A 26,462-nucleotide genomic window follows, 5' to 3' on the forward strand; every position below is an offset into this window, starting at 1 on the left:
GGCCCTTTACAGAGGGTTTGTCAACCTCTGCTTTATAATATCTATTGATATCAGATGGAGTAAGTTCTTCCTCACTCTTCTTTATCAACAGTTTCTTGGCTATCATACATGTTGTTTTTCCATAAACTTTAAAAATCAGTCCACCAAGCTTGCCTGACTGCTTTCCCTATGTTTTTGGGGGGCTGAAGAACTGCAGGGCAGGTGGAATAGGTATTTGATTGCATTCAATTTGTATAGTTTAGTGAAGGGGGAGAAGTGATTGTTTTACAGTTAGAGTCTTTCCATTCCAGGAATGTAATGGCTCTACATTTATGTCTTTCAGCAAACTTTTATTGTTTCTTCACTTGTATCTTACATACTGAAGTTTATTCCTTTTTGTTGTTATAAGTGAGATCTTCTCCCAGTTATATTTTATAAGGGACTATTAGAGTATAAAGGAAGGCTTTTGCTTTTTATATATTTAAATTGGTTTTGGCCCTCAGGGGCCAAATTAACAAAATTACTTTCATATTTAATTCTTTTGTTTGACAGTCATTGTCTGAATTTACCCATTCTGTGGAGAGGACAGTTTAGGAAAATGGACTTTGACTTCCTTAGTGGTGTTCATTTTTCTTTTATATTGTGCATAGTGAATACGAATTAAAATAAACTAGATAATTTTGTGCTCAGTCTGCATTTGTGGGTAGTTTAAAAAATATCCAGAAGATCATTTAGGCAAGCTATTTGTCAAGCAGGCTATGCCTCTTTGCAAAGCCAGTCGTTGCTTTTAATTTAGGACTATAGAGCTGTGCTTGTCATTCAGGAGAATCAAGCTGAGAAACCACCTTACTATGGAAAGCCATTGGATCATGGAATACAGTTGCCTTACCTGGCATTTATCCTTTGGAATTGAAATATGAGCAGAAGGAGATTTTTATGAATCAGTTAGTGCTTTCCTTAAATATGTTCTCTGTAAAGCGTTTGATCTTTACCCCTAACATCTATGCCTTAAGGATGTGAAATCTGTTTTAGATTTCAAGGTCTATTACTTGCCCTGAGCACTGAACAGATGAACCATAAATCCAATATGTGTTAACCTTTGTGAATTTATCTTTTAATGCTATTTTTGTCTTTTTCCCTCTGAATTCATATCTTCTTAACTTCTTATGTTGGTGAAACTAAAGAAAGATTATTAATTTTGGTTTCTTTTTTCTTTTTGTATGTATTTTTTGGGTGACGTGATGGTTGGTGGTGTCAGAGTAGGATTTGGATATAGAAATGAATAATTGCTGGCTTATACCACGTGATTTCTGAAATGAACCGTTATACCTTTTTGTGTGTGTGTGTGTGAAGTGAAACTTCACATGCAGAATCTGGTTGTAAACACTCCTATACTTTTTCCAGTGTGTTGAGATTACTTGCAGCCATTATTATAAACATCACTTGGTGTATATAAATATAGAAATGCTATCATAAGCTATATAGATGTTATCTGGCCACATTCCTCAATCATAAAGGGATTTCTGACTTTGGATCTAGTGAAAGTAGATACTATTTTAGATGGCCATTTGGTGTATAGAACACCATAAGCAAATATAGTGGTCATCAGTGGCTTTTATTTATTGTTTCCCAGACATTGTGATGGGTGCCTGACACAGATAGGTATTATTATAGGTGTCTGATATATTTTCATCCTTCCAGCAACACTATGAAGGATTATTTCATAGTCTTTTATTTTTCAGATGAGGAAATTGGGATTTAGGTTAAATAACTGTTAGACCTGAGATTTGAGCCATGAGTTAAAACTCCAAGGTGAGGTGATAAAACAAAATGGTATTTTGGGCAGGAACAGAGTGAGTGTGTGTGTGCACACGCACATATGTGTGCACATAGGACTCTTTTGGAATTAGAGAGGGCATTGGACAGAATGTGAAGGTTGAAAAGAAGGGTTTTGTGGGATGGAGTGGTGAAAGAAGTTGGGTAGGGCTCAGCTGAAATTCCAGATTGAGGACAGCTTCTGTTTCTTTTCTATTTCTTTCATAGCCGTATAAAGGAGAGAGAGAGATTTAACAACTTGCCTTCTTTCTTAGATTCTCTTATGTGAATTTTGACACTGACTTAACAGTAGAACAGTGAAATGACAAAATGTAGCATTGGGGGTCAGGAGGACTTGCATGTATGACCTTTGGCGCGCCCCATTCTCTCTTCCTCCTATTGTGGCCTCAAACTTTATGTGTTAGTTTTTGGTTTTGTGGGGGTCCCAAGTGTTTAAAAACATTCCAAGGTGATAATGGAATGTATTGTCTTCCTGTTTCTAAATTGAGAGAGTACAAGAAGGGGGTTATGGTGTAGTAGTAGATGGGAGGCTGCAGAAATTGGACTTTCTGGCCCCTTTGGTCAGGAGAGGGCTGTCAATTTTGGTTTTAGAGATTGTCATTGGTGTTCATTAAATGTAAACATAAGTAATTAAGTACATGCGCACATGTGCACATGCGCGCGCTTGCACACACACACACACACACACACACACACACACCCCGAATACTTTTCTGAACCTTTTTTGTGCATTTGTACCCATTAAGATGAAAGATCTAGATTCTGTGCCATTTAATGTCATAATTTTAAGCATGGCTAGATTATTGAGATGCCAAACAAAATGTGTCTCTATTTGAGGCCTGTTTAGAGCCTGAGGCCCTCCTCTGGCTGTCTCTCTGCCCAAAATTGGTTCTTTGAACCATTCTAGCTGGCTGTGACTATGCCTGAGCAGTACGTGTGTATATGTATAAATAATGGCTTGCTGCTCCTGCTGCTCCTGTGTAAATGTCAGGGGCTTTGCTATCCTGGATCCCTTTGCTCCACAGGCCTGCCCAGAACTGGATTCCTAGTAAGACTTAGAAAATGAGCCGATGAACCTTTCTAACTAGTGTCAGGGAGGCAGCTTGCTTTCTTGATTTGAAGTGAAGTAGTACCAGAAGGTCCAGCCCCAGCAGACAACTAAAAATGTGGTAGTATCTCATCTTTGGATCTGTTCTTTGCATCTGATGCGCATTCCAAAAAACATTTCAGTGAAGGGTGGCTTCTTTTTCTTTTCTTTTTTATTAGATTGTTGTTGGTTGGATAGTTATAGTATCTTTTCAAAGATTTTAACCTTTGATTTTAACCTTTATATTGGGGGCCGCTTATTAGTGATATTAAAAAGTTCATGTAGGCTGGGGCTGTGGCTCAGTGGTAGAGCGCTTGCCTAATGTGTGAGGCACTGGGTTCAATTCTCAGCATCACACATAAATAAAATAAAGGTCCACCAACAACTAAAAACAAAGAAAACCTGAAAAAGAAGAAAGAAAAAAAAAAGAAAGAAAAGGAACTAATGTAAATCGTAATGTTTTATGAAAATACTTCCATTGATGCTTTTCAAATAGGAAGTTATTGATAAACTTGTAGTTTTACTGCCTAATATACATGGCAGCATAGTTTACAAAAATGAGAAATTTGTAAGACTAACAGTTTATTAGTTTTATATTGTGCAGGATTCTAGGATCGAGCAACTTCATCAGTCTTTTGACTTAGTGGATAATTCTGAAACGATTGGGGATGAAGCATGGGTATATTTTTTGATCTAGGCCTCTTTCCTTAGGAGTATGATTTCTGCTTCTGTGGTACGCTTTAACATTGCAGTGCCTGCAACTATACCCACAGACCCATCATTGGGCTTTGGCCCGCAGGAGAGTTCTTTGATTTATCTGTTTGTTTAATGGGAGAGATTTTGTTCTCTCTGTTGTATAATCAACCACAAAATAAATATATTGTAAGAAATACTGGACATTGGAGTGCTTTTTTATCGTTGTTTTGCCAGGACTTACTCATTGTACCACAAATTCTGGGGACAGGAAGGAGAAAGTGAACACATTTCGAGATCTGTCATCTATTTGCTAACATTTATATCTTTCTAATAAGTTCAAGTTCCCTGCTGACAGGATTTTACAATTACTGTAGTATTTTCATTTTACCTTAGAATCCACACGAAAATTTCATGAACTTTAACATTTGGTTGGGAATTTAATATTGTTGTCAAACTTTATTTCTAGGAGTCAGGTCAGTAATTGCGTGTCATTTTGTATATATAAATATAAATTAATTGAGATATCAAAACATTTGTTTATTTTTACTTTTTTAAACAGTCTCTGTAGTGTGGAAATAGGTGACACTGAATTTTTTCTTTTTTCTTTTAAAGACTTTCAGCTGAACTCTCATCTCTCAACACTGGCAAATATTCATAAGATCTACCACACCCTTAATAAACTAGTAAGTCAGTCATTTAAAGATAAAACTATGGGCTGGGATTGTGGCTCAGTGGTAGAGCACTCGCCTAGCATCGGTGGGACTGAGGTTCGATCCTCAGCACCACATAAAAAATAAAAGGCATTGTGTTGTTGTGTCCATCTACACCTAAAAAATAAAATAAGATAAATTTTAAAAAAAGATGAACTATTCATTTTGTGCAAGTGTATTTGCTGAAAAAATTTCAATTGTGGATAAGATAGCAATTGCTTATAAAACTTGCTGTATGCTATGTGATTTCTTGGTAATAATGAATGTATTTCTTGCAGAATTTAACAGAAGACGTTGGCCAAGACGATCACCAAACAGGTATCTATAAATGCTAACACTGCTTAATTTTTTTTTTCTTTATTCTTTTGAGATAGGGTCTCTCTTTAGTTGCCCAGGCTGTTCTTGCACTTGGATGCTCCCACCTTTAGTCTTCCAAGTATTGACTGTTTAATTTTAAATACCCTTACTAATAATACAAATTATGAAATAGAAATACTAGCCATTAATGCTCTGTGTTATCGTAATACTCCATGAACAAGTACTTGGTTGAGAAGATCTTTCAGAGTGTATTGAAGGCAGCCATATTTCAGCTCCTTCCTAGAGGAAATCTATTCTGGGGTGCTGGTTTATGGCAAAGCACTTTAATTCCTTTAAAGGGGCTAAAAATTCTCTAGTGGTTTTAAGATCTTATTTTTTAGTTAATTCAGCTGAAAATGTGATTTGATTTGAAAGGTAGGGGTGTGTGTGTGTGTGTGTGTGTGTGTGTGTGTGTGTGTGTGTGTGTTTTGTATAGGAAATGAGGACTTATGAATGAGAACAGTGAAGCTAGATTATTCACAATTACTCTCTAGCCCTGTGCTCTTCAAAGTGTAGCTAGCATGATAGTCTCCTAAGGAGGGCTTATTTAAAACAGGTTGTCAGGCTCTACCCCCAGAGTCTCTGATTCTGTAGATTGGGGATGAGTGGGCCCCCAGAGTGTGCTTTGCTAACAAGCTTTCAGATGATGTTGATCCTCCTGGATTTGGAGACCATATTTTGAGACCATTTCTTTAAATTGTTAAGAGAAACTGGCATTTGGTTTATAGTCACTAAACTTCCAGTGAAAATTACTAAAATCTATTTTAAAATTAGAAAGTTACTGCACAGTATATGAATTCCTGCTTGTTCTAGTCTGTTTGGACTACTATAACAAAGTACTTTAGATGGGGTAATTTATGAACAACAGAAATTGATGACTCATGATTCTGAATGTTGGGAAGTCTAAAATCAAGGCACCAGCAAATTCTGTATCTGATGAAAGCCTGTTCCTCAGTATTAGCTCTTCTTGCTGCATCCTCACATAGTGGGAGGGAGAGGCAACCTCTTGGGCTTCTTTTATGAGGGAACTACTCCCAGTCATGAGGATAGAACCCTCCCAAAAGCCTTACTTCTTCATACCAACACATTGGAGATTAGATTCATGTCTCCCAATCCCACCCTATTTCCCCAGTGCACTATTTAATGTTGGTTCTTTCAGATGTTTTTATGCATGCATATATACTTGTATATATGCTTGTTTTTTTCATTTAGTATCCATGATTTACTATGTATATTATTGGATTTTTTTCATTTAATTAATTTCATTTAATCTTGGAGGTCATTGATTTAGGACTCCCACCCCCTTAAATTGGTTCAGAATCAATTGAAAATTATGCATAAGAAAGAGATTAAAGTAACAGTTTTGTTGGAAAACTTGCTGAAATGTGCAGCAAGACTAATCAAGCTTTTCAGTATTTCTCTTTAAGACTTAGCCACAACTAGGTTAAGTATAGGCTGGCATATCTGCTGCCCTCTCACACCACCTACTGTGATGGTGGAAGGCTTCATATGTCTGCCAGCAAGCAGATCTGAAAGCTGCTTCAAGGGGCGGGGCTCTCTGCTCAGTTTCCTCTCTGTGGATTACTAATTAGACCAGATATTCCTGCTTTCAGGAAGGAATGAGACAAGGGGGCAGGAGTATTATAGGGCACTGTGTGTCTTTATAGTAGCACATTTATAAAGCATCTTCTCTAATTTTAAATGACTACATAAATTTTCTAGTTCATAGATACATTATAATATGTTTTTCTAGGCTCTTAATAACACACATTTATATGTTTAACTTTTAGCTACTTTCAGTAATGCTAGAATAAAATTTTCAGGGCCAGTCTTATTAACTAAGGGGAAAAAAACACTTGTTTCTCATTCTGAAATGATATTTGTGAACTATGAGGATTTATTTTTCATCTTATTCTTTAGTATAGTATTATTTTAAAAACTATTTTGCATTTGTTAAGCTCTAAAGTTGTATTTCTTTAAGATATGGTAATATATCTTCTTAAGTTCTGAATTCTACACATTATATTGTTAATTTGAAGGTTTGATTTAAATGAGTAATTATAGTAATTTCACATTCATATATTTAACCTGATATGTGACAATTTAATCACTGTAAGTCATATTTAAGGAAGAGGAAATTGGAAAAAGCATTTGGCCTCATGCCCCTCTTTTGCCCTTGGGAACGGCAGCTGTGTTTGATGGTTGGTATATTGCATACGGCGGGTACAGTATTTGATGACTTGTGAATGTCTGGCATTTTTCTTTCTGGTTATACGAAGCATCACTTGTGATTTTCATACCCAACAAAATGGACTTAAAAACTTAACAATGTAAAACTATGATGATTGGAATCTGAGAAGGTTTAGTTGCTCAGATGCTTCTTTGACTATCTTATCCCATCACAAGAGTCTGAGCCACATCTATAAAAATTGCATGTGGAAGAGCCAAACCCAAGTCAGAAAAGGCTTCTCTAACACTTTTCTTTGATGTTCTTAATCTTCCTCCCAAGGGAGAGAGAGAATTAGTAGTTACTCTTGGAGAAGTGACCCAAAATAGAATGAATGAATAAAAAAAGGAAAAAAAAAAAAACGGGACAAAGAAATGTGTAAGGAAGTTGATTCTAGATGTCAGAAGTCAGTATTATTTAGAAAGAAAGGAAAAGGAAAACTTTTTAAATAGGATAAAAATTGTTCATTTAGAAATTAATAATTTTATACTCAAGCAGGTAAATAGTGCAGTGATCTGTTAAAAAAATTGAAATAAAACATTAGCTACTGGGAAGATCTTAAAATGCTATCTTTTTATCTACTTAAATTATTAAATCTTTATGGCATTGTTCAGTGAGTAGTGAGGCGAACTAGCTATGTAAAAATAACTGAAGTGGCAGAATGAGCCCTGTAAAACATCATTAAGTGAACCAAACCTGCGATACATCAAGCTCACTAAAATGAAAAATTAGGTAGTGAGTTTTTAAAAAATTGCTTTTAGATATGCATGACAGTAGAGTGTATTACACATACATGGAGAGCAACCCATTCCAATTAGGATCCCATTTTTGTAGGTTTACATAATGTTAAGTTATATTGTTCGTGTATTCATTTATGAGCAAAGGAAAGTTAGGTCTGATTCATTCTACTGTCTTCCCTATTTCCATCCCCCTCCCTTCCCTTTATTCCCCTTTGGCAGTGAGGTTTGTATTGGAATATGCATTTATTATATAAGTTTGGAAGAGTCAAACACTTTTTAATTTGGTAAATCATTTGGGGATGATTGGAAAATGGACACAAGAGTTGATACGTCGTATAGAAAATCAATTCTGATAGGAACTCACTTTACTGAGGCCCATAAAGCAAGACCATATTTTACAAATATGTAAAATCAGTGAAGCAACTACTGAAGCATTATTTTTTAAGGAATAATGTGTTTAATTAAACTGTAATCAAAAGAGCAAGCTGGATAGACATTAAAGGACTGATCCAGGTAACTCAGGATGCCTTTCTGGGGCAAATACTAGGATAGACCTGTTGAAGAGTGTTGGCAGTATTTCTAATTGTTTAATTTGGGAAGTAGCCTATGTATATATTTCTTGATTGATTGATTTAGGAAAAAAATGGTCACTTATAAGATACTTAATTTGTTCTTTTGAAATACTGAACCAAAAAGAATGAACCTGAACTCCAATCATAATCTTGGGTTGAAAACTGTACACAATTTTTATTGCATCCCTAAGGATCATACAAATATCATGGCATTAAGAAAGAGCCTCTAGCAGTGAGAGGATTGTTTTCAGATCTACCCCCCCCATCCAGTATAGAAATGTTAGAAACACCTCTCAGATTTGTGAAGGTAAATACTCTAAAAGTTGTGCTGGGGACATTGCTCAGTGGTAGAGTGCTTGCATGAGGCCCTGAGTTAAGAATCCTAGCACAGGGTTGTCAGGGGAGGGTGTCGTAATTATTGTCCATGTGTTAAAACATCAGTCTTGATATTTGAAGCAAATAAATACTCCATAATATTCTGTGTACATTATTTACTTTTGAATTTTTTTGTAGTTGAAAGATAAAGTTTAATTGAAATAGATGAAGTGATACAAGTTATTGGTTAAGTCTAAATTTAAAGATACAAATAAAAACAAATTTTTGCAACATATCTACTTAGATTTAAGTGTTTCTATTATAAAAAGAATTACCACTGAGTTACTTCAAGGAGCAAATACTCTGCTAATATTTGTGGTTTTTTTTTTTTTTTTTTTTTAAATTCTGCCTGCCAGGAAACGTAAAGTCAAGTGTTTGTTTTGCTGACAAATGGTGAAAAAATCAGAAATGATAGCATATTATCTACTCATTGGTATTTTAAGTCTTTGTACGTGTACTGATTTTTAAGCAGAATTTGATTTATGTGTGTTATGAGAACACTCAACAAATATTTATTGAGAGACTATCAAATGATTCAATAATATATGTTTTTATTGTAACAAGATACTGCATTAGCTGCTTGCTCTGTATGTATAAGTGAGCTAGACAGGACCCACAAACCAAGATGTACCTTAGTATATTATTATGCATCAGCATAACTTTAAAATTTCTGGTTTTTGCTCTTGCATGGTTAGGATCTGCCAGTGAGGGTAGAGTGGGGACAGGGATCTGATCTGGAAGAAATAGCCTTAATTGTGCTATCTGTGTATTTGGTTGATTTAGTTCATTTTGGTAAATTATTATTTTAAGTAAACTTGTTTTCCATGGCATTAAAACATTGCTTCTTCTGTAGCCTGAAACTTTCCTGTCATCCTGGGTTCTAGGTGGTTATGCCTGGAAGGGCTGAACTGTGTGTGGTCCTTGGGAACTTCCTTCCCAAGTTCCAGTTGGTTGCATCCCCGCTGTGAGGTGGCTGTGAGCAGGGCAGTAAGTCAGAGAGTGCCTGGGCTGTGGTGACTTCAGGGGCGGGCGAGGAGGCATGGGTTCTTTGTAAAAATGGCTCTACAACAACCACTCACTTATGCTGATGCTTAGAGTGGAAAGACAGAAAAGGAAGTCATGCTTCTTAGCTAGGAGATAATGTTTTGAATAAATAGAAGAGTATATTGCTGAACTCAGAATTGTTTGAGTCTTTAATATGAATAAGTTTTACACAGACACAGTGATTTGTGAATTTTTTAACAGAAAGCGTTCATCGATAAGAAAAAGTTGGAAAAGTGAATTAACTTACAATGTTTACCAAAAACGTACTACTCTTGAAAGGTAAGAGTAAGCAAAAGCCAGGTGATACCAGTGTTCATGAAGAAGCAGATGGTAGAAAAGCTAGTATGAAGTGTTTCTTGGAGAAGACATTATTTTGGAATGTACACTTCCTGTGGACTGACGAGATGCATGCCTTTTCTTCAGTGTTTTGCAAGTACTTGCAGATAGAATAGGTTACCGCCAGGCTAGACACCCAGAACCAAATCATTCCTGCTCTTGGAAGAAGATGGCTTTCCTTCACAAGTCCACATTCAGGGAGAAGCAAGCCTTCCAGTGTTGTGCCTGCTCTTTCATTTCTAGGCAGTGCTACTGGCTTCACAGTCAAGCACTATAGACTTTTTCTTCCTGTAAACTCTGTCATGAGGCATTAATAGACAAGGATAAATCTTTTTCTTAAATATTGGTGATCTGTGAAAACTTGGGTCACTGCAGTTCTTTGGACCTTTTGGTATTTTGGTGTTGTTTATAAACAAGACACTGTTTTCCAGGGTAGATGAATGGAGTATCGGTGTGGGGGTAGCACTCTATGTCTGGTTATTCTTTTTTTTCCAGTTTTTTCCCCTGTTGGGGAGAGAGACATATTAGGGTACTTTTTTTCTGAAAGGATAGGTCTTGTTAGGCCCCCGGGAAAGGTAGCTGGAGGTCATCTTATTTGACCTACATGGAATCTGGGCTGAGAGAGCAAGCTTCTTGAGCTCAGGGGCTGGTAGAAACAGGCTCTGGGCTGTAGCCCACTTGGGTGGTCATCTCACCTCATAACAGAAAGGGTGTTTTCCCCTGGTATGTCCCTAAAGGCTCTCACCAAAGAAACTTAGCATAGTGGTAGAAGCCTAAATGTGACCTGGGATTCAGGTGTAGCTCTGATCATTGCTCTTAGCAGCCTTATAACTTCAGCTACTGAGAGCCCTCTCCTTGTCTTCAGAGCAGGTGTCCTTAGAGAACGCTGCACACATACCCTGTCCACTTCCTCAACTCACATCACTCCCCAACCACCTTCCATCTAGCCTGCTCTCTCCAAGTCCATCTCTGCTGTACTTCATTGTTAAATGCAGTATGTGCCTTCACTCCTTACCTGATGGACCTCTGTGCAGTATTTGAACAATCCCACCTTGAAACTCTTTCTTTGGGCTTCCAGGACATCATAGAGGAGAGGAGAGCCTGGGTTTTCTCCCTGCCCAGGTTGTCACCTTCTTTTCTAAGCCCCTTTAGTATCCATATTACCCATGGCTTTGCTCTTAGTTCTCTGCTTCTCAGTCTCTACTTTCCTGCTACCCATCTTTTCATTAGGGGGACCAAAATAATGTAATAAGAAGGCTTATTTGAGGCTCAGGATTTCAGAAGTTCAGTCCATGGTCAGTCAGCTCCATTACTCTGGGCCTGAAATGAGACAGAACATCATGACAGAAGGGTGTGGCAGAGGAAACTGCTTAGCTCATGGCAGCAGAAAGCAGAAGAGTGAGAGAAGAGCCAGGGACAAGATACAGTCCAGCGTCACATCCCCAGTGACCTACTTCCTTCAACCACACCCACATGGTTACAGTTACCACCCAGTAGTTCATTCACATTATTAATCTCAAATGTATTAATCCACTGATGAGGTTACAGCTTTCGTAATTTAATCATATCACCTCTGAACATTCCTGCATTGTCTAACATATGATTTTTTCAGGGAACTTTAAAGATCCAAACTATAACTGTCTTTGAAGGAGTGGTAGCAGATAGTGGCTGAGAGCTGGCTTTGCTGTGGGGCTTCTTGGGTTCCCTTACACTTCTGCTGCAGGTACCTAAACACAGTGCTTGCTTTGGTACCTATGTATTTACTGAATGGATATTTTTCTTCATGAATATTCTGAGAAATATCACTGTCCCATTCTTCAGATTACAATCAAGGGACCCAGAGTAAGTTAGCAATTGCTGCATCATTAGCAAAGAGCTGGCAATGGTTCATTGAGTGCAGGTTGCCAAACTCCAGCAGCATTCACATGCTCTCTTGTTTTCATGGCTCCCTGAGAGTCCAGGTCCCTCAACCAAGAGCCAAAGAAAGGGGGAGGGATGTGGGGACCAGAATTCACCATTTTTTGCTTCACAAATCTTGAAAAGTCACTTGAATGCCTCAGCCTTGATTTTTTTTTTTCCCATCTGTTAAGTAGATAATTATCTTTGCCCTGCCTGTCATTCAGGGTTATTGTGGGAACCAAATGACATATCTGATGGCACTTGTGCCAAAATGGGATATTTAATTATTTTATAATTGTCTTATAATTTATAATGGTTTAGGACAATCTGAAGCAAGACCGCTTGAGTTTGAATCCCAGTTTTACCACTTTAGTTTTCTCTGTTTTCTTCCCTGTGTGAGGCAACAGTGGTCTTTCCTCAGCAGCTTGTTACGAACTTACCTGAGTTAGTATCTGCAAAAGTTAAGAGGAGGACAGACTCCCAGTAAGTGCTCACTGAGTGTTCTTTGCAATTCTTATTGTCTATTATTAAATTTTAATACCCTTTTCCCAAACGAAAGCTTTGCTTTTCTGACTGTAAACCCTGACTGAAAAATGGCAGAGTTTTCTTCAAGTGGCAGAAACAAGAAAAGTTATTGTGAAAATTTTGTTAAGGGTCACATCAGATTCTGCAAGAGCGGCCCCCCCCCCCCCCCCCGCCTCCTGAGCCACAATACCCCAATCTCTCCCCTCTGCGAATCATTTCCCTTGTAGCTTGTGAGCGTTAGGATTGATGTGCTTATATGTATTTTAGAGTCATGGTTCCTGATTGAACTGACCTTGCCTAATGAAATAGATAAATGCAATAGCAGTGCATTTCTCTTGAAGGAACATTGACGTGTAAGAGAAATGAAAAGTTTAGGTGATTTCCATTAGTATTTCTGGAGAGTAAATTAAAATTGAGCTTGCTTCTATTTCTGGTATGATTTGGGTGGTGAGAAGTAATCACTTGTTTTGTGTCATTGCTAGGTTTTTTCCTTGACTAACATTTTTTCAAAGAGGATTTACAAACCATTTTCTCTATAGTATTTACTGATAACATCAAACCCTTCCCAATACAAGCCATGGCTGTTTTTAAATTTAGCAATCATACAGTTTGTAGGAGTTCCTGTGCAGCATGTTTTAATTTATATTCTGAATTTTCTTTATAGGAAGCCTGCGGTCTTGCAGTTCTTCAGACTGCTTTAGTAAAGTGATGCCCCCAAGGAAAAAGAGAAGACCTGCTTCTGGAGATGATTTATCTGCCAAGAAAAGTAGACATGATAGGTATGGTTCAGAGACTGTAGATTCATATTAATGACATGCATGTTGAAAATACTGATAGGGTCTTCTTAGTGTGTAGATGCCACCTGGAACATTGTTTTGATTCTGCCAGATGATCTTTCAAAGTGAAATTATTTAATGATGCTTATTTTTATGTATTTTTATGTCTGGTTTTATAAAACAGAAACAAAATAGATAATTTGAGTTTTTAGAGATTATAAAGTTTTATCTCAATTTGTGGATCCATTAAAACTGGAGTAGCAGTAGTTTCTTTCCTTTGAAAGCCTTACTGTTGGTGTCTCGTGAGGACCACAAAATTGTCTGTTCTTTTATAGTGTCTCACCCTCTGACTACAGCCACAGGGCTGGAGCAATGCACCTGTACTGTGTGTTCTACACTTACCCAGAATGTTAGCCACATGGAGGTTTATTCTCAGATGGTTGAGGATTTGACAAAAACCATGAAAAACTAGACTGTTCAAACCACTTCCCTTTTACACAAGTGAACTGTTAATTTTGGTGACTCCAAAGGCCTGTTAAATGTTTATTTTAGGCCTGTTAAATGTTTAATCTTTATTGTCTCACCTTGATTTTAATAAGCAATTTTTTTCCCTGTGTTTTTCTTTTTGAGACGGGATCTCACAGTGTTGCCCAGAGTGGTCTTAAATGCCTGAACTTAAGTGATCCTCCTGTCTTAGTCTGCCAAGTAGCTGGAGCTACCAGCACATGCCACCAAACCCTTATCTCTCCTTTTTTTAAACAATGTAAAACATCGTAGTCTAATCTTTTCTGTCTTTTCTCGTCTTTCCCCATTCTGGCTCTGTGGGTCACTTCATTCAGCCTAGAATTTTCACATATTAAGTTGAGGGGATTTAGATGAGATTTTTCTGTTTCTTCCTTGCTGTGGTATATTTGCTACAACTCAGTTGGAGGAATACAGAGGACTCTGAAAATGTGAAAATAATGTCACTGTTCATATTTCAAATGAATAGAAAATATTATGTTAAAAAAGAAGACAATTTAGAAGATAATCAGTAGCAATGTGTGGGTTTTTGTTTGTTTGTTTTTTTTTGTGTGCGTGGCAGTACTGGGATTAAAACCAGGGGCACTCTACCACTGAGCTATGTCCCCAGACCTTTTAAATTTTTTTAAAATTTGAGGCAGGGTCTCACTAAGTTGCCCAGGCTGGCCCCCAACATGGGGTCCTTCTGTCTTAGCATCTTGTTGCTGGGATCACTCATAATCTTTAGGACAGTGTTTTTTAGTTTTGTTAAACCAGGTTACTTGGTGTCTTCTTGTCAGTATGAAATGTTATTATCAGGGAATTATTTAATTCTAATAACCACTTAGCATTTTGTGCCTTTGTAATCCTTGTTATTTTTTTCACCACAGTCTAATATAATTTAATATGATAAAATCAGATTAAAAACTAGCAGTTGCGATTTCTGAATTTTTAGTCTTTTTTTTAAAGCCAATTTATTTATATACCATAAAGTTCATACATTTTAAGTGTACAAAAGTGGTTTCTTCTTAGCTGAGTTGTGAACATCCTTACTGTAGTCCAGCTTGGAACATTCCCATCAACCCAGAAACATCCCTGATGCCTAGTCACAGCCACTCCCGATTCTACTCACTGCCCCCAAGCAATGCCTTTGATCTACCTTCTATCCCTGCAGATACGTGTGCTTTTATGGACATTTTGTGTAAATGATGTTTTGTATCTCACTTCTTTTCACTTATGTTTTTTAGGCATATCAGTGTAATAATAGCAGTTATCCATATTTTATTCATTTGCTGAATGATATTCCACTGTATGATCTTGGTCCATTTTTTATGTAGAACATTTTTAAGTAATTCAGAATCAAATATTATAGTGCCATACAAAGGACTCCAGGTTTTGACTGCTTATAGGCTTTGAGCTATGACAGGAATGTCTGAGCCCGGGATTAAAGAAGATCTGTCTTAACCCTTGACCAGTATCTACCTTTATTTCTAGGTAGTATTCCCATGTTTTATAGGAAAAGTTATAAATTGTGGTTTGCAGGTTTTTTTGTTTGTTTGGTTTTTGGTACTAGGGATTGAATTTAGTCGTACTTTACCACTGAGCTATATACCTAGCCCTTTTGCTGAGTTGCTGAGATTGGCCTTGAATTTATGATCCTCTTGCCTCAGCCTTCTGAATCCTTGGGATTATGGGTGTACAGTACTGCATGTGGCTATGGTTTACAGTTTCAATTACTAAATATCCTTATAGCTGTGTTCTTTTTTTTTTTTTTTTTAAATAAAAACCAGGAATTTCTATTCAGAGGTCTATATAGATAATCTGATTGTGTAGGTCAGGAGTAAATGTGCACTAAAAAAAGAATTTCATCTTCTATATTCTTATATAAATAAAAGTTATTTATAAGTGTTTTTAACCATAACTCTCTAGGTAATTTATATACAAATAATAGATTCAAATGTCTATACTTTTTATATGCAAGTCATGATTTTAAAACCACTGCCTACTTACTCTCCCCTCTCCAGTGAGGAAGCTCTAGGTCCTCCATCCCTGGTTAGGAGTAGCAGGAGCATTGGCTATGCTTCCTGATTCAGTTCTCCAGCTTAGGCTATGTGGCCACAGTGTGGAATGTGGGAGCTATGCTTCTCTCTTCTGAGGCTTTAAGACTTACACTAATCAAGGACTCATCCAAGATAACTTTTTCTTGTCAACCTTATGATTGAATTTTTTTTCCCCCCTTGGAAGCTTGAACATGAATTAATGTTTCTTTGTACTTGATCAGTGTGCTCTTGAGTTGTCTCTTATTGACAGGTCTTTCTTACATCATGCTCTATGCTCAGCCTGACTTGTAAGACAGAAGTCAGAACTTAATGGAGAGACGCAAGTGATTTTTAGGATCATTAATTGAAGAAAACACCTTAGACATTTGTTGCTGTGACTTTTTTTTTTTTTTGAGAGAGAGAGAATTTTTTAATATTTATTTTTTAGTTCTCGGCGGACACAACATCTTTGTTTCTATGTGGTGCTGAGGATCGAACCCGAGCCGCACGCATGCCAGGCGAGCGAGCTACCACTTGAGCCACATCCCCAGCCCCTTATTATCATTCTTTAGTAAGTTCTAGCTCATGAGAAGAGAGTATATCACATAAATGTTGTACTTCTTACTGATTACTTGTTCCTCAGCAAAAAAATCTCATTTTATGTTAAGGTGTATGACCATATTTTAACACCGTAGTTAGAAAAGCTGCTGTTCGCATATCCAGGGAGTAATCTGTTTAAAATACTTAAAATACTGATTGAGTTAATGTCTTGTTTATATAAAAGTAAAAATTATCTGCTACTTAAAAGAACTCAGTATCTTTAAATAACTTACAACTACCTTTTCAATTTCTAGCATGTATAGAAAATATGATTCAACTAGAATAAAGACTGAAGAGGAAGCCTTCTCAAATAAGAGGTGCTTAGAGTGGTTCTATGAATACGCAGGTGGGTAATCATTTATATCATGGAAGACTGCCCTTAGGAAAATAAAGAAGTGCCGTAGAGGAGGTTAAAGAATTTAACAATTTTTAAATTCAGTGCTTGTATGTTGTGTATTGTGTTTGTGTCCCTGTTGAAGAGAGGGAGAACGGAAGGGAGGGACGTAGTTGAAACAAATCGCTAAATGTCCTATTTATAGTCAGCAGCTAAGCCAAAGAATTCAGAACATTAGAAGGGAACTGAAAAGATGAAATGCACTTGGGAGAAATACTTTGGATTGCTAGGAGACCTATTTAGAATGCTGATAATGGGTAATTATTTGATTTAAGCACTGAAGTTAAAATAAGCTTTGCCATGTTGATCCCTTTTGTAGTACAATGGAATTTCTTTATATTAAAATGTCTCTATTTTGAAAGATCATTTGGCATAAAATGTTTGTTTTTTCATTTAGAATGTCTTAAATTTAGTTTTGCAACTTACTATAATTGGTTGGATATCTTAATATTGCAATCTAGGACTTGTATTGTGTGAATGGTGTAAAAAAGAGAAAAGGAAACATTTTCAGATGAAGTTGAATTGTAAGCTCTTTAACCTTTTTCTTCCTCATGTTTTTCATTCCCTTTTCATAACAGTTCCAGCAACCTTCAAACCAATTTTCCTATTATCAGTCTCTGTTCTAGACCAGGTCTCTTGTCTTACTTAAAAATAAATAAACAGAACAGAACATTCATGTCATTCTCTAACAATATCTGCCCTGAAACCCTCCTGCCCTCTGTTTAGAAATTCCTGCTACCTACAGGATAAAAGACAATTCTGTCCTCTTGCTGGAAGATTTTTCTCCACTTTTCTATCCAACAGTAGTAGTTCTGTTTAGTTCTGAAAAACCTGCATTGAGTTCTTATTTAATTCTTAGTATTGTATATCTTTTAAGCCCCTTAATTATATTAATAACCCTCTTTGTCCAAAAACTAGGACTTTGTTCATAACTTATTTTGATTCCTTTTTATTGAGTATAAAAATGAAGATTATTCTCCTTGATCTTATCTGGCAATTTTTTCCTACCCTCACTATCCTTTTTCTGATGAGCCTTTCCCCTTTGGTTACAGGGGTTGGTCCAGAGGGACCATATTTTCTGGGAGGGAATTTTTAGATTTAAGCTGGGAAACAAATGTCCTCCCCCCTCCCCCTCAACTGATGAACTTGAAAAGCTACATCCCTTTTCTTTGGATTTTGGGAAGTTCTGTAAATTCTCCTCATTAATTAGATTCAACTGGATTTTGTTTGTTAGGGCATGGACACTGTACATACACTTACATGGTATTAGAATTTATCTTTTCATGTGTACTTCCTTAGGTCATGAGTCTCTTGAAGACATTTTGTAATCCTAGTAAAAAGTACTTGACACTTTGCCAAGGGTTCAGGAAATGGGTCCTGAATAAGTGGAGCATTTTTCCACTGAAGGAAAATTATGAAGATTTTTTGCTTTCCAATATTGATTCACATTTATTTGTATGAAAATTTAGTATAAAAAGGAAATTTTTAATAGAACTCCACCATAGTAGCACAGCTATTTTGACTTTTTATGTCTTCCTTTATAGGCAAGTATAAACTGTTTTCTTTAAAAAGGGAATAGAGTGGAATTTTTCTTTTGCTTTTTTTCTGACTGAAGAAAGGTGACATTTTGAAAGTAAAAATTAAGCCATGTTTTTTAGTTTCCTTGGGATTCTTGCTGAGTGACTCCTTGTAATTCATCTCAGCAAAACGTTTCTATGGATATGGCTGTTCCTGAGTTTTATACCTACCCTTGTTTTTCTTTCATTTTTTTTTCCTTTTATCTTATCACTAGGGAAATTTGCTTCAAATTGGGAATCACTGAAAGCTCCAATTACTTACTTTTACTTTGAATATCTCAAGCACATGAGTTGAAAGTGTGGGTCAGTATTATTTAAGAGTAATGAACTGTGAGAAAAACCAGGATAACTGACAGAATGTGCTGTAGCTGTAGCTGTGATCTGCCGGCTGTTTGGTTACCTGAGGAAGGCCCAGGTGCCCTGGCTGTAGTACTGTCTCTAGGAGAGAGCCAGCTGGTTTGAGCTGAGGATAAAGGCTGACTTCGTTATGCTTTTACTGGGGGGCAGGGATGTGGAGCCTGGGGTCCATCACTCAGTTCTTTCCAGAGTTCTCAGTTCTATTTGTCATCCTGCCTCCTGATTTCCTTGGCTCTTGCAGCCTGCGCCCAGCCTGTCTCAGCTTCAAGTTAGCTGGTTCACCCCAGCACTGCTTTGCATATTCTGGAATGTAGCTTCTCACCTTTCAGAATCCCTATCAATTCAGTTGTGGATTCTCAGAAGATTGATAAATAAAGCCCTTCCTACCCCTTTGTGGGGCCTCTACCTGCTCTCTCTGATTGTATGTTTTACTCCCTTTTCTATCTTGGTACTTCACTTCTCTGTAATTTGAGATAGGATTGTCTGGGAGGTCAGGAACTGTGTTGTTTAGACCTCCATGTGAAAAAGGAAACCCATTTATTTTCGTTAGAATGAAAATAGCCAGTTTTACATAAATTATTTATCAAGTAATTTCCACTCTGAAATATGTCTTAAGAAAAAGAAGTTAAGCCAAATACACAAGTGCCAACATTGATTTTTAAAGTTACACTAACACCCACATACCTAGGTCATATTAGTTCTGCAAGCCCTGACTGTAGTCCCTCCATCCATTTTAGATTAAGTTCTATAGCAGAATTCTCTTTTGGTTTACAAAAATGAGATCAGAGACTAGGAACAGGTGCTAAAGTTAGACATTGACAGTTGCAAAAAGTGCCAAAATGGTCTGATAGTGAAGGAAGAGATGTATATATCACATATATAATTATAGTATAATTAATAAATATAAACATGTTATAAATGGTATAATAAACATCATTTTGAATATATTTTTTTAAAAAACTACCAAAGAAGACCCTTTTGCCTCAGTGACGCAGCCTTGTGTAATAATGGGAACTTCAGCATAAAGGTCTTGTTGGACTATTATGAGAAAGTTACGTTAATACCTACTTACAGTGGCAGGAAAGTGGGAGTGTTATTGATTTTTTTTCCAGATTTTTGTTAGTATGTCTGCCTTTCCAAATGTATCTCTACTGTCTTGTCACTCAAGGCATTCCATAGCTCCTTGCTTTAAATATACTTTTTTTTTTTGTCTCTCACACTCCATTTTTTGACCACTTTATGTTATCCAGTAGAATTCATTAGCTTGATAAAATTATCATCTTAATTCTACAGGTGAATTGATATATTGCTATAAATTTGCTATAAAATAGAATTAAGATCCCAATGACCAGTATCATCACAACTAGATTTAAATGTATGGAAAAGATAAATAAAAAAATAAAGAGAGAGAAGTGATAGGTGGCAAGATTATGGGTAGATTTTAAATAATGTTTATTGATATTTTAAATAATGTTTGTTTTAATATATTTAGGATAAAATATACTTTTGGTAGTATAAACTCAGTTCCTCATAATATGGTCAAAGCAGATATTTTCTTCTCCATGCCATTATGTTCCTTTTTATCACAAATTTGTTATTTTGATACCAAAAAAAAAAAAAAAGTTTTGTTGTACATATTCAGTTCTGTTACCTTTTTCTGGGATTTTTGTTTTTTCCACTTTATTTACTTTTTTGATACTGGGATTGCACCCAGGTGCACTTAACCACTGAACTGAACCTTTTTTATATTTTGTTTAGAGACAGGGTCTCACTAAGTTGCTTAGGGCTTCGCAAAGTTGCTGAGGCTGGTTTTGAATTTGCCATCCTCTTGCCTTAGCCTCCTAAGCTGCTGGGATTACGGGTGTGTGCCACTGTGCCCAACTTCCTCTTTATTTTTTTTATATTTTTTTCTATATATTCTTAGTTTTATTACCTCAGCCATTAGGGAAGAATCAATTAAAAGTTTGTTTAATTTAGGATTTTTTTGGTATATTAACACATGAACATAATGCCCAATTTCATTTTAAAGTAAGCAAAAATTTCTGAAAAGAAGGTGACACAAGACTTTCCAGCAAGTGCTCAAGGTGATTTTTATGTTTATCCTTCATTGAGAACAGCTGCCTTAACATTTTATTGCAGTCCACTTACTACTCTGTATTGAAAGTAATTCCATGCTTTAAGCTCCATGGAGGGCAGGAGCCATGTTTTTCCCTCTTTGTCCTCTAGGCAGTTACCACAGTGCACACTCCAGGATGTGTCTAGTTAAAGTTAACTAAATAAAACAATAAGATGGTACATTCTCTTGGACTTGACAACTTGCTAGATCTAGAGGCTAAGGAAGGATTGTAGAGTGTGATCTTGGTTTTGGTTTCATCATTCAGTAAACTTTTATTGAGCAATGCCAGATGTTGAGGTTGTGGAAGGAGTAAAACTGCAGTTGCTCTTGAGGAATTCTGAGATAAATACTGAGGGCTGGCACTTTTTGAATGCAGGATGCTAAACATGAGAGACCATTCACATCATTGTATGGGATCACAGAGGACTGCCTGTTTGGGTCCAGTCTTAAAGGTTGAATGAGGTAACCAGGGAAGATGAGGAGAGGTGAGGAAGAGGATAAGAGGGAGACAGGCCAGGGTTCAGAGTACAGTATGGTGAACTGCAGGTCAGTGGGTGTTTCTGGACCTTAATTTTTATTCATTCAGCAATTACTATTTGGCTAGAAAACTTGCTTTTCAGGTAGGAAAAAAGGAGGCTGAAGAGGAAGGTTTTCTAGATCATAGAGAACCTTACTTGATGTGCCAAAGACTTGGACTTTATCTTAGGCAATGAGGAGCCACTGATGCATGGGATTTTGTTTGGGAAAGAAGATCTCCTGTTTACAGAATGGATCAGGGATTTTAAGAGAAAGAATAAGCCCCCACCAGGGAGGTACAGGAGAGATACCATTAAGAATATTGAGCAGTTAAATTGAAAGTTCAACTAGTAATCAGTTGGCTATGGACAGTGTGGGAGAAGAGGAATATAGGATGATTCCCAGGTTCTCACTTCTGTTGGTGCCACCAGTTGGGACAGACTACATCAGGATAAGCAGGCTTGGCTGTATTTTATATGTATAGGTGATGGGCTCCATTGTGTGAGGTGGTGTTTGAAAGTGAAATGCAGTAGAAGTGGGATTGGGGCAGAAGAGAGATCTAGTTATGGCAGTTAAACAGGAGGTGGGGGTAATCAGCTGGCATACAGCTCAAAAGTAAGAGGGGCAGTGCGGGCTAGAAAGAGACGTAGGTGGTACTTAAAAATCTCAAGAATGGTTGAAATTTCCTAGAGAGAGTGTACTAGAATGGACTAGAAAAAGTTTGAGGATGGAACTCTGCACATCAAATTTATCAAGTTAGGAGAAGCAGAAGAAGCCAAAAGAGGAAGGAGGAACACCAGATGAGAAGGCACTTAAAAAGCCATGGGAGGAGACAGTTTTGTGGTTAAAGAACCACTTCAGATTTTCAGAGATTGTAAAGAGGTTAAATAAAGAATGAATGAACATATTTATTAGACTTGACAATTAGGGGGTTATTGGTGATCTTAGAGGAGTGTCAGTGAAAAGACAGAAGTAGAAGAAAGCAAATTGCAAGACTCAAAAAATGAATGGGGGAGAAAGTAGAGATGCAACATATGAGCAGTTCTTCTAGAGGGAAATAGAGCTAAAGCTAAAGTAGCTTGTTGCCTGTATCAAGATCAAAATAACTACAGACATCTCTTACTTGATGGGGATTGGTTCCAGGACCCCTGGAGGTACCAGAAATCAAGTGCTAAAGTCCCTTATGTAAAAATGACACAGTGTTTGCATATAACCCATGTACTTCCTCCTGTATACTCCTAAGTCATCTGTGGATTACTTATAATACCTAATACAGTGTAAATGCTATATTATTAGTAGTTATGCTGTATTATTTAGGGAATAATGATAATAAAAAAGTCTATTAAGTGTTTAGTTAGACACAAGGGGGGTTTTTTTGTTTTAATATTTTTGATCCCCAGTTGGTTGAATCCACAAATGTAGAACAAATATAGAAGACCAACTGTACTTGATTATTTATTTCTGTGTTAAAGAAACATTTGTTTTCCAGTTAATTTTGTAGAGATTACTATGTGGCTATTTGCTGTGTTCCTAATAATTATTGTATATATTGAAATTATTACCATAGTAAGAGTGGAACTTTTTTAAGCATATTCTATAAAGGACATAGTGATAGACTGTGGTTATACCAAGGGCTGGGAGTATTGCTCAGTGGTAGAGCACTTGCCGAACATGCATGAGGCCCTGGGTTCCATCCCCAGCACTGCAGAAACATAATCTAACAGAAATAACATAACAGAAATCAGTCTTCTGGGCATAGTGGTATGTGCTTATAATCCCAGCTGCTTAGAAGTCTGAGATGGGAGGATCACAAGTTTAAGGTCAGCCTGGGCAAATACACTCTGTAGAATCTCAAAGATATGAAGGATTCCAGAATATTTTTCATTTTATACTTGATTTTTTTCTTCCAAAAGGAGTTAGGGCCTGTAAGTCTTATTCAATGATGATGTAATATTACTACAGTAGTAATCATGTGCACGGTCAGATTTAATTTATGTAAGATTGTATTCAATGCAGGTACTGATGATGTTGTGGGTCCTGAAGGCATGGAAAAATTTTGTGAAGACATTGGGGTTGAACCAGAAAATGTAAGTCTAACTTACTGAGTTGTGTGACTCAGTAATTTTTATTACTTAAATTTTTTGTTCCTTTACAAATAAAACAAAAATACAGAAATAATGATAGGTTAGTTTTTTTATGAGGTCACTTAAGAAAATGTAGTTTGACTTGTAAGTGGCATGGTGTAATGATGGTGATTTTTTTTTTTCCCCTCTAGTTTAACTTCTTGTATCTAAAAGGTACAGTGATTAAGTAATTGGATATTTTAAAAATGTGTGGGCATGTGTACCTATAATGACAGAGCAACCGGGGAACCAAGTCACTGCATGCTGTGTACCTTGGTCCCCCTCAATAGTTTTTTCAGACTAATGTAGAGTTAGTCTTAAACTTTGAATAATTATTCATAAAGGTTTTGAGTAGGTTGTAATTACCATGAATTTTTCACAGATCTTTTACTTCCAGTCGAATTTAGCTCAGAAGGTGACTCTTTTTTTAGTATTAATGCACTAGAATATTTTCTTTACAAAGATCGGAGTTATTTTATATGCTTAATTATTTTTGCCTAATTCTTAGCATCTTGTTATCGTTGAATTTTTTTTTTATGTTTCCACAAAATATCTTTTAACACTAAAATGAAAAATTGTGCTCATACATGTGCTCTGGTTCATAAACAATGCAGTTCAGTTTTACACACACTCCTAGTTTAACAAGTATATCCTAAATAAATGTATTATCTAGAAAAGCCCTCAAGAGGTCATCCCTTCATTCAGACTTTACAAGAGGTGTTGGTCCCATGCATATTTGTTGTGCTCTTAAAATTGGGAATGAGACTTGACTCTTTCTTTAGATTTTTTTGTACCTTTACCATTTTTGTGCCTCTGTTGTCCTCTGCCTCTCACCGTCTTGCCTCAAATAACATTTAAATTTTCCGAAGTGCTTTTGGGATATCTTTTCACTCATTCATGTGGATTTTTGTCTTGTATTTTAGTGGGTTCCAGTTCAGGTAACTTGATAAATTATTCACTTTGGCATAAAGGTTTGGGGACCACTGACTGGATCAATAATATTTTCCCTGATCTAGTCCATGGACATAAAAAAAAGACCATTTCACTAACTTTCAGAAGTAGATTTTCTGCTAGAAGCTGGGCTAAGCTTGATTATTTTCTAACAGTGTTATCAGGGAATGAGTTGGGCCTGGCTGGGGATCTAGGGGTCCTATCCAGAAAACAGAAATGGGCCTGGTGATCAGAGGAACCCATAGCAGGCCCAGGCCTGAAGTAAGATGAGATGGAGACCAGAGTCAGTTTGTAGGTATGTGTAGGATTATCTGAGCATTTAATCTCAGAGGCAAGAAAGCATGCTTCGAGGGAGTAATAACTATTCAAAAAAGTTATTATTGCCTTTGGGTTTTTTTTGTTTTTTGGTAATTTGATTTGGAACTCTTTAGAATTCTGTTTCAGTAAGAAGAAAGCCTTGAAATGTAAATTCATGTTGTCGACTAAAAGACCAAATTCAGAATATTGTTCTAAGTAAATATTATTGTACTTTAGTTCCAAGATGACACCAATAGAAGTTAGATTATTTTATATCATTCCTAAGAAAGAAAAAGTGTGGCTAAATAAATTTTGATATGCTGTTAATTGTGGATACGTCCCAATTTCAGAGACGTTAACATTTGAAAAATGAGGTGACAGACGATGCCTTGTCTTCACTGAAGAGCAGGCACTTTAAAAATATTTAAAACCCTCACTTTGCCTTCTTCATAGCTTATGAAATTTAAGCAGGCCTATAAAATTCTTATCTACTTTGATTTATGAAGCTAAGGGCAAAATCCTTTATTTAAGGACTTGGCTTTCTTGTCCGTGAGCTTGAGGAAGTCTGCTTGGTGAAAGGCGGTTTCCCTGTGTGAGTGCCTGCCTTGGCTGGTTGGCCTTGCTTCATGCAGACTTGCTGTGTTTGCTTCTTCACCCTCACACTTATTGTTTTTTAACTTAAGTTTTGAAATGAAATTTTTAATCTTTCTAATGAAGGGCTGAGTAGTGATAAAGCTCATGAATTTACATAGTATGTGTTAGGAAATGTGGGCTAGTTCACATGGGTAAATTGATGTATAGGAGTCAGAATTCTAAGAAATGTGAGGGCTGAGGAGAAAATCCATTGCTTTGTGAATAATTTAAAGGACTGAACCCCTTTTTTAGGGGAAATTCTTCTTAGTGCTGATTGGTCTCTAAGTGACTTTTTAAAAAATCTTTTTAACAGTCATTACTATTATCTGCCTAATAATCTAGATTTTTTTTTTTAAGTCAAAAAACCCTAGTGACTTAAGAAAAATTGTAATGTAGTCATTTAGTTGATGAAAGGTCCTAGAAATAGAGTAGGTTCTTACTGATAAAATTTCCCAAGTGGAGAACCCTGGAGTCAACACTAGTTGAAGGCTTTTTCTTAATCCCTCAGGCATCAGACACAGCTGGGGATTTGCAGCTTGAGGACTAGCCTGTTGCCAACAGATAAAAGGGCATATCTTTTGCATCTTCTGAATACTCCCTAACCTGAAGTTTTTAATGTACATGTAGGCTTTCAGAGGCTCATTAAATCATCTAAAATTGATTTTCTAAATGACTTCTTGCCTCATTATTTCATGTTTTTATATCACTCTAATTCCTTTCACCACCACTGTCATCTGATTCACTTGGACACATGGATGATGGTGTGGTGGTTTGGGGCTCTTCTTCCAGTTCCAGAAGTGACCCCTTAGAGTCTGTGTAAAGAAAGCACATTAAGAAATTGCAAGTATCTTGGTTCCTGGCTAACTGCACCTTAGAAACATGTATTTCTACCCTGCGCCTTTTTCTGCAACAACTGAGTGTCCACCAACTATGTATACCTGGCTCCAGGCTAGGAATTGGGTGTATAAATGACTGTCCAGAGATGGCCATCCCAGTAGAGTGGCAGGATGGTCCTAAGAAGGCCTTGTCCCTCTTGTTTACCTTTTTAGGAATCATATGCTTGCTTAGTTGTTCCTTACCTTTCCTTGAGGTGGATGAGAAGGAAGACTTCCTGCTCCTGCCCGTCATGGTTGGCTTCAACTCTGTTCCTGTGCAGGGCTCTGGATAACTTGAAACTGGGTGCTCTTTTGAAATACAGG

The 26,462-nt window shown here is 36.8% G+C and overlaps 1 protein-coding gene across 12 annotated transcripts in view; it reads left to right on the forward strand.

Moving 5' to 3' along the window:
- Window positions 1-26,462, forward strand: part of Dcun1d4 (defective in cullin neddylation 1 domain containing 4) — a 68,243-nt gene that overhangs the window by 18,527 nt on the left and 23,254 nt on the right. For 9 of the 12 annotated variants that reach the window (XM_040292433.2, XM_040292436.2, XM_040292435.2 and 6 more), the window contains exons 2-6: window positions 4,211-4,281; window positions 4,587-4,626; window positions 13,048-13,162; window positions 16,554-16,645; window positions 23,276-23,346. In XM_040292433.2, coding sequence (XP_040148367.1) covers window positions 4,211-4,281; window positions 4,587-4,626; window positions 13,048-13,162; window positions 16,554-16,645; window positions 23,276-23,346 — 389 coding nt within the window. Of the gene's footprint in view, window positions 1-1,009; window positions 3,349-4,210; window positions 4,282-4,586; window positions 4,627-13,047; window positions 13,163-16,553; window positions 16,646-23,275; window positions 23,347-26,462 lie in introns of those variants that run through there. The other 3 variants (XM_078021285.1, XM_078021286.1, XM_040292439.2) reach the window with 3 other exon arrangements.

This window comes from Ictidomys tridecemlineatus, chromosome 9 (genome assembly GCF_052094955.1).
Source record: "Ictidomys tridecemlineatus isolate mIctTri1 chromosome 9, mIctTri1.hap1, whole genome shotgun sequence".
Classification (NCBI taxonomy): Eukaryota; Metazoa; Chordata; class Mammalia; order Rodentia; family Sciuridae; genus Ictidomys; species Ictidomys tridecemlineatus.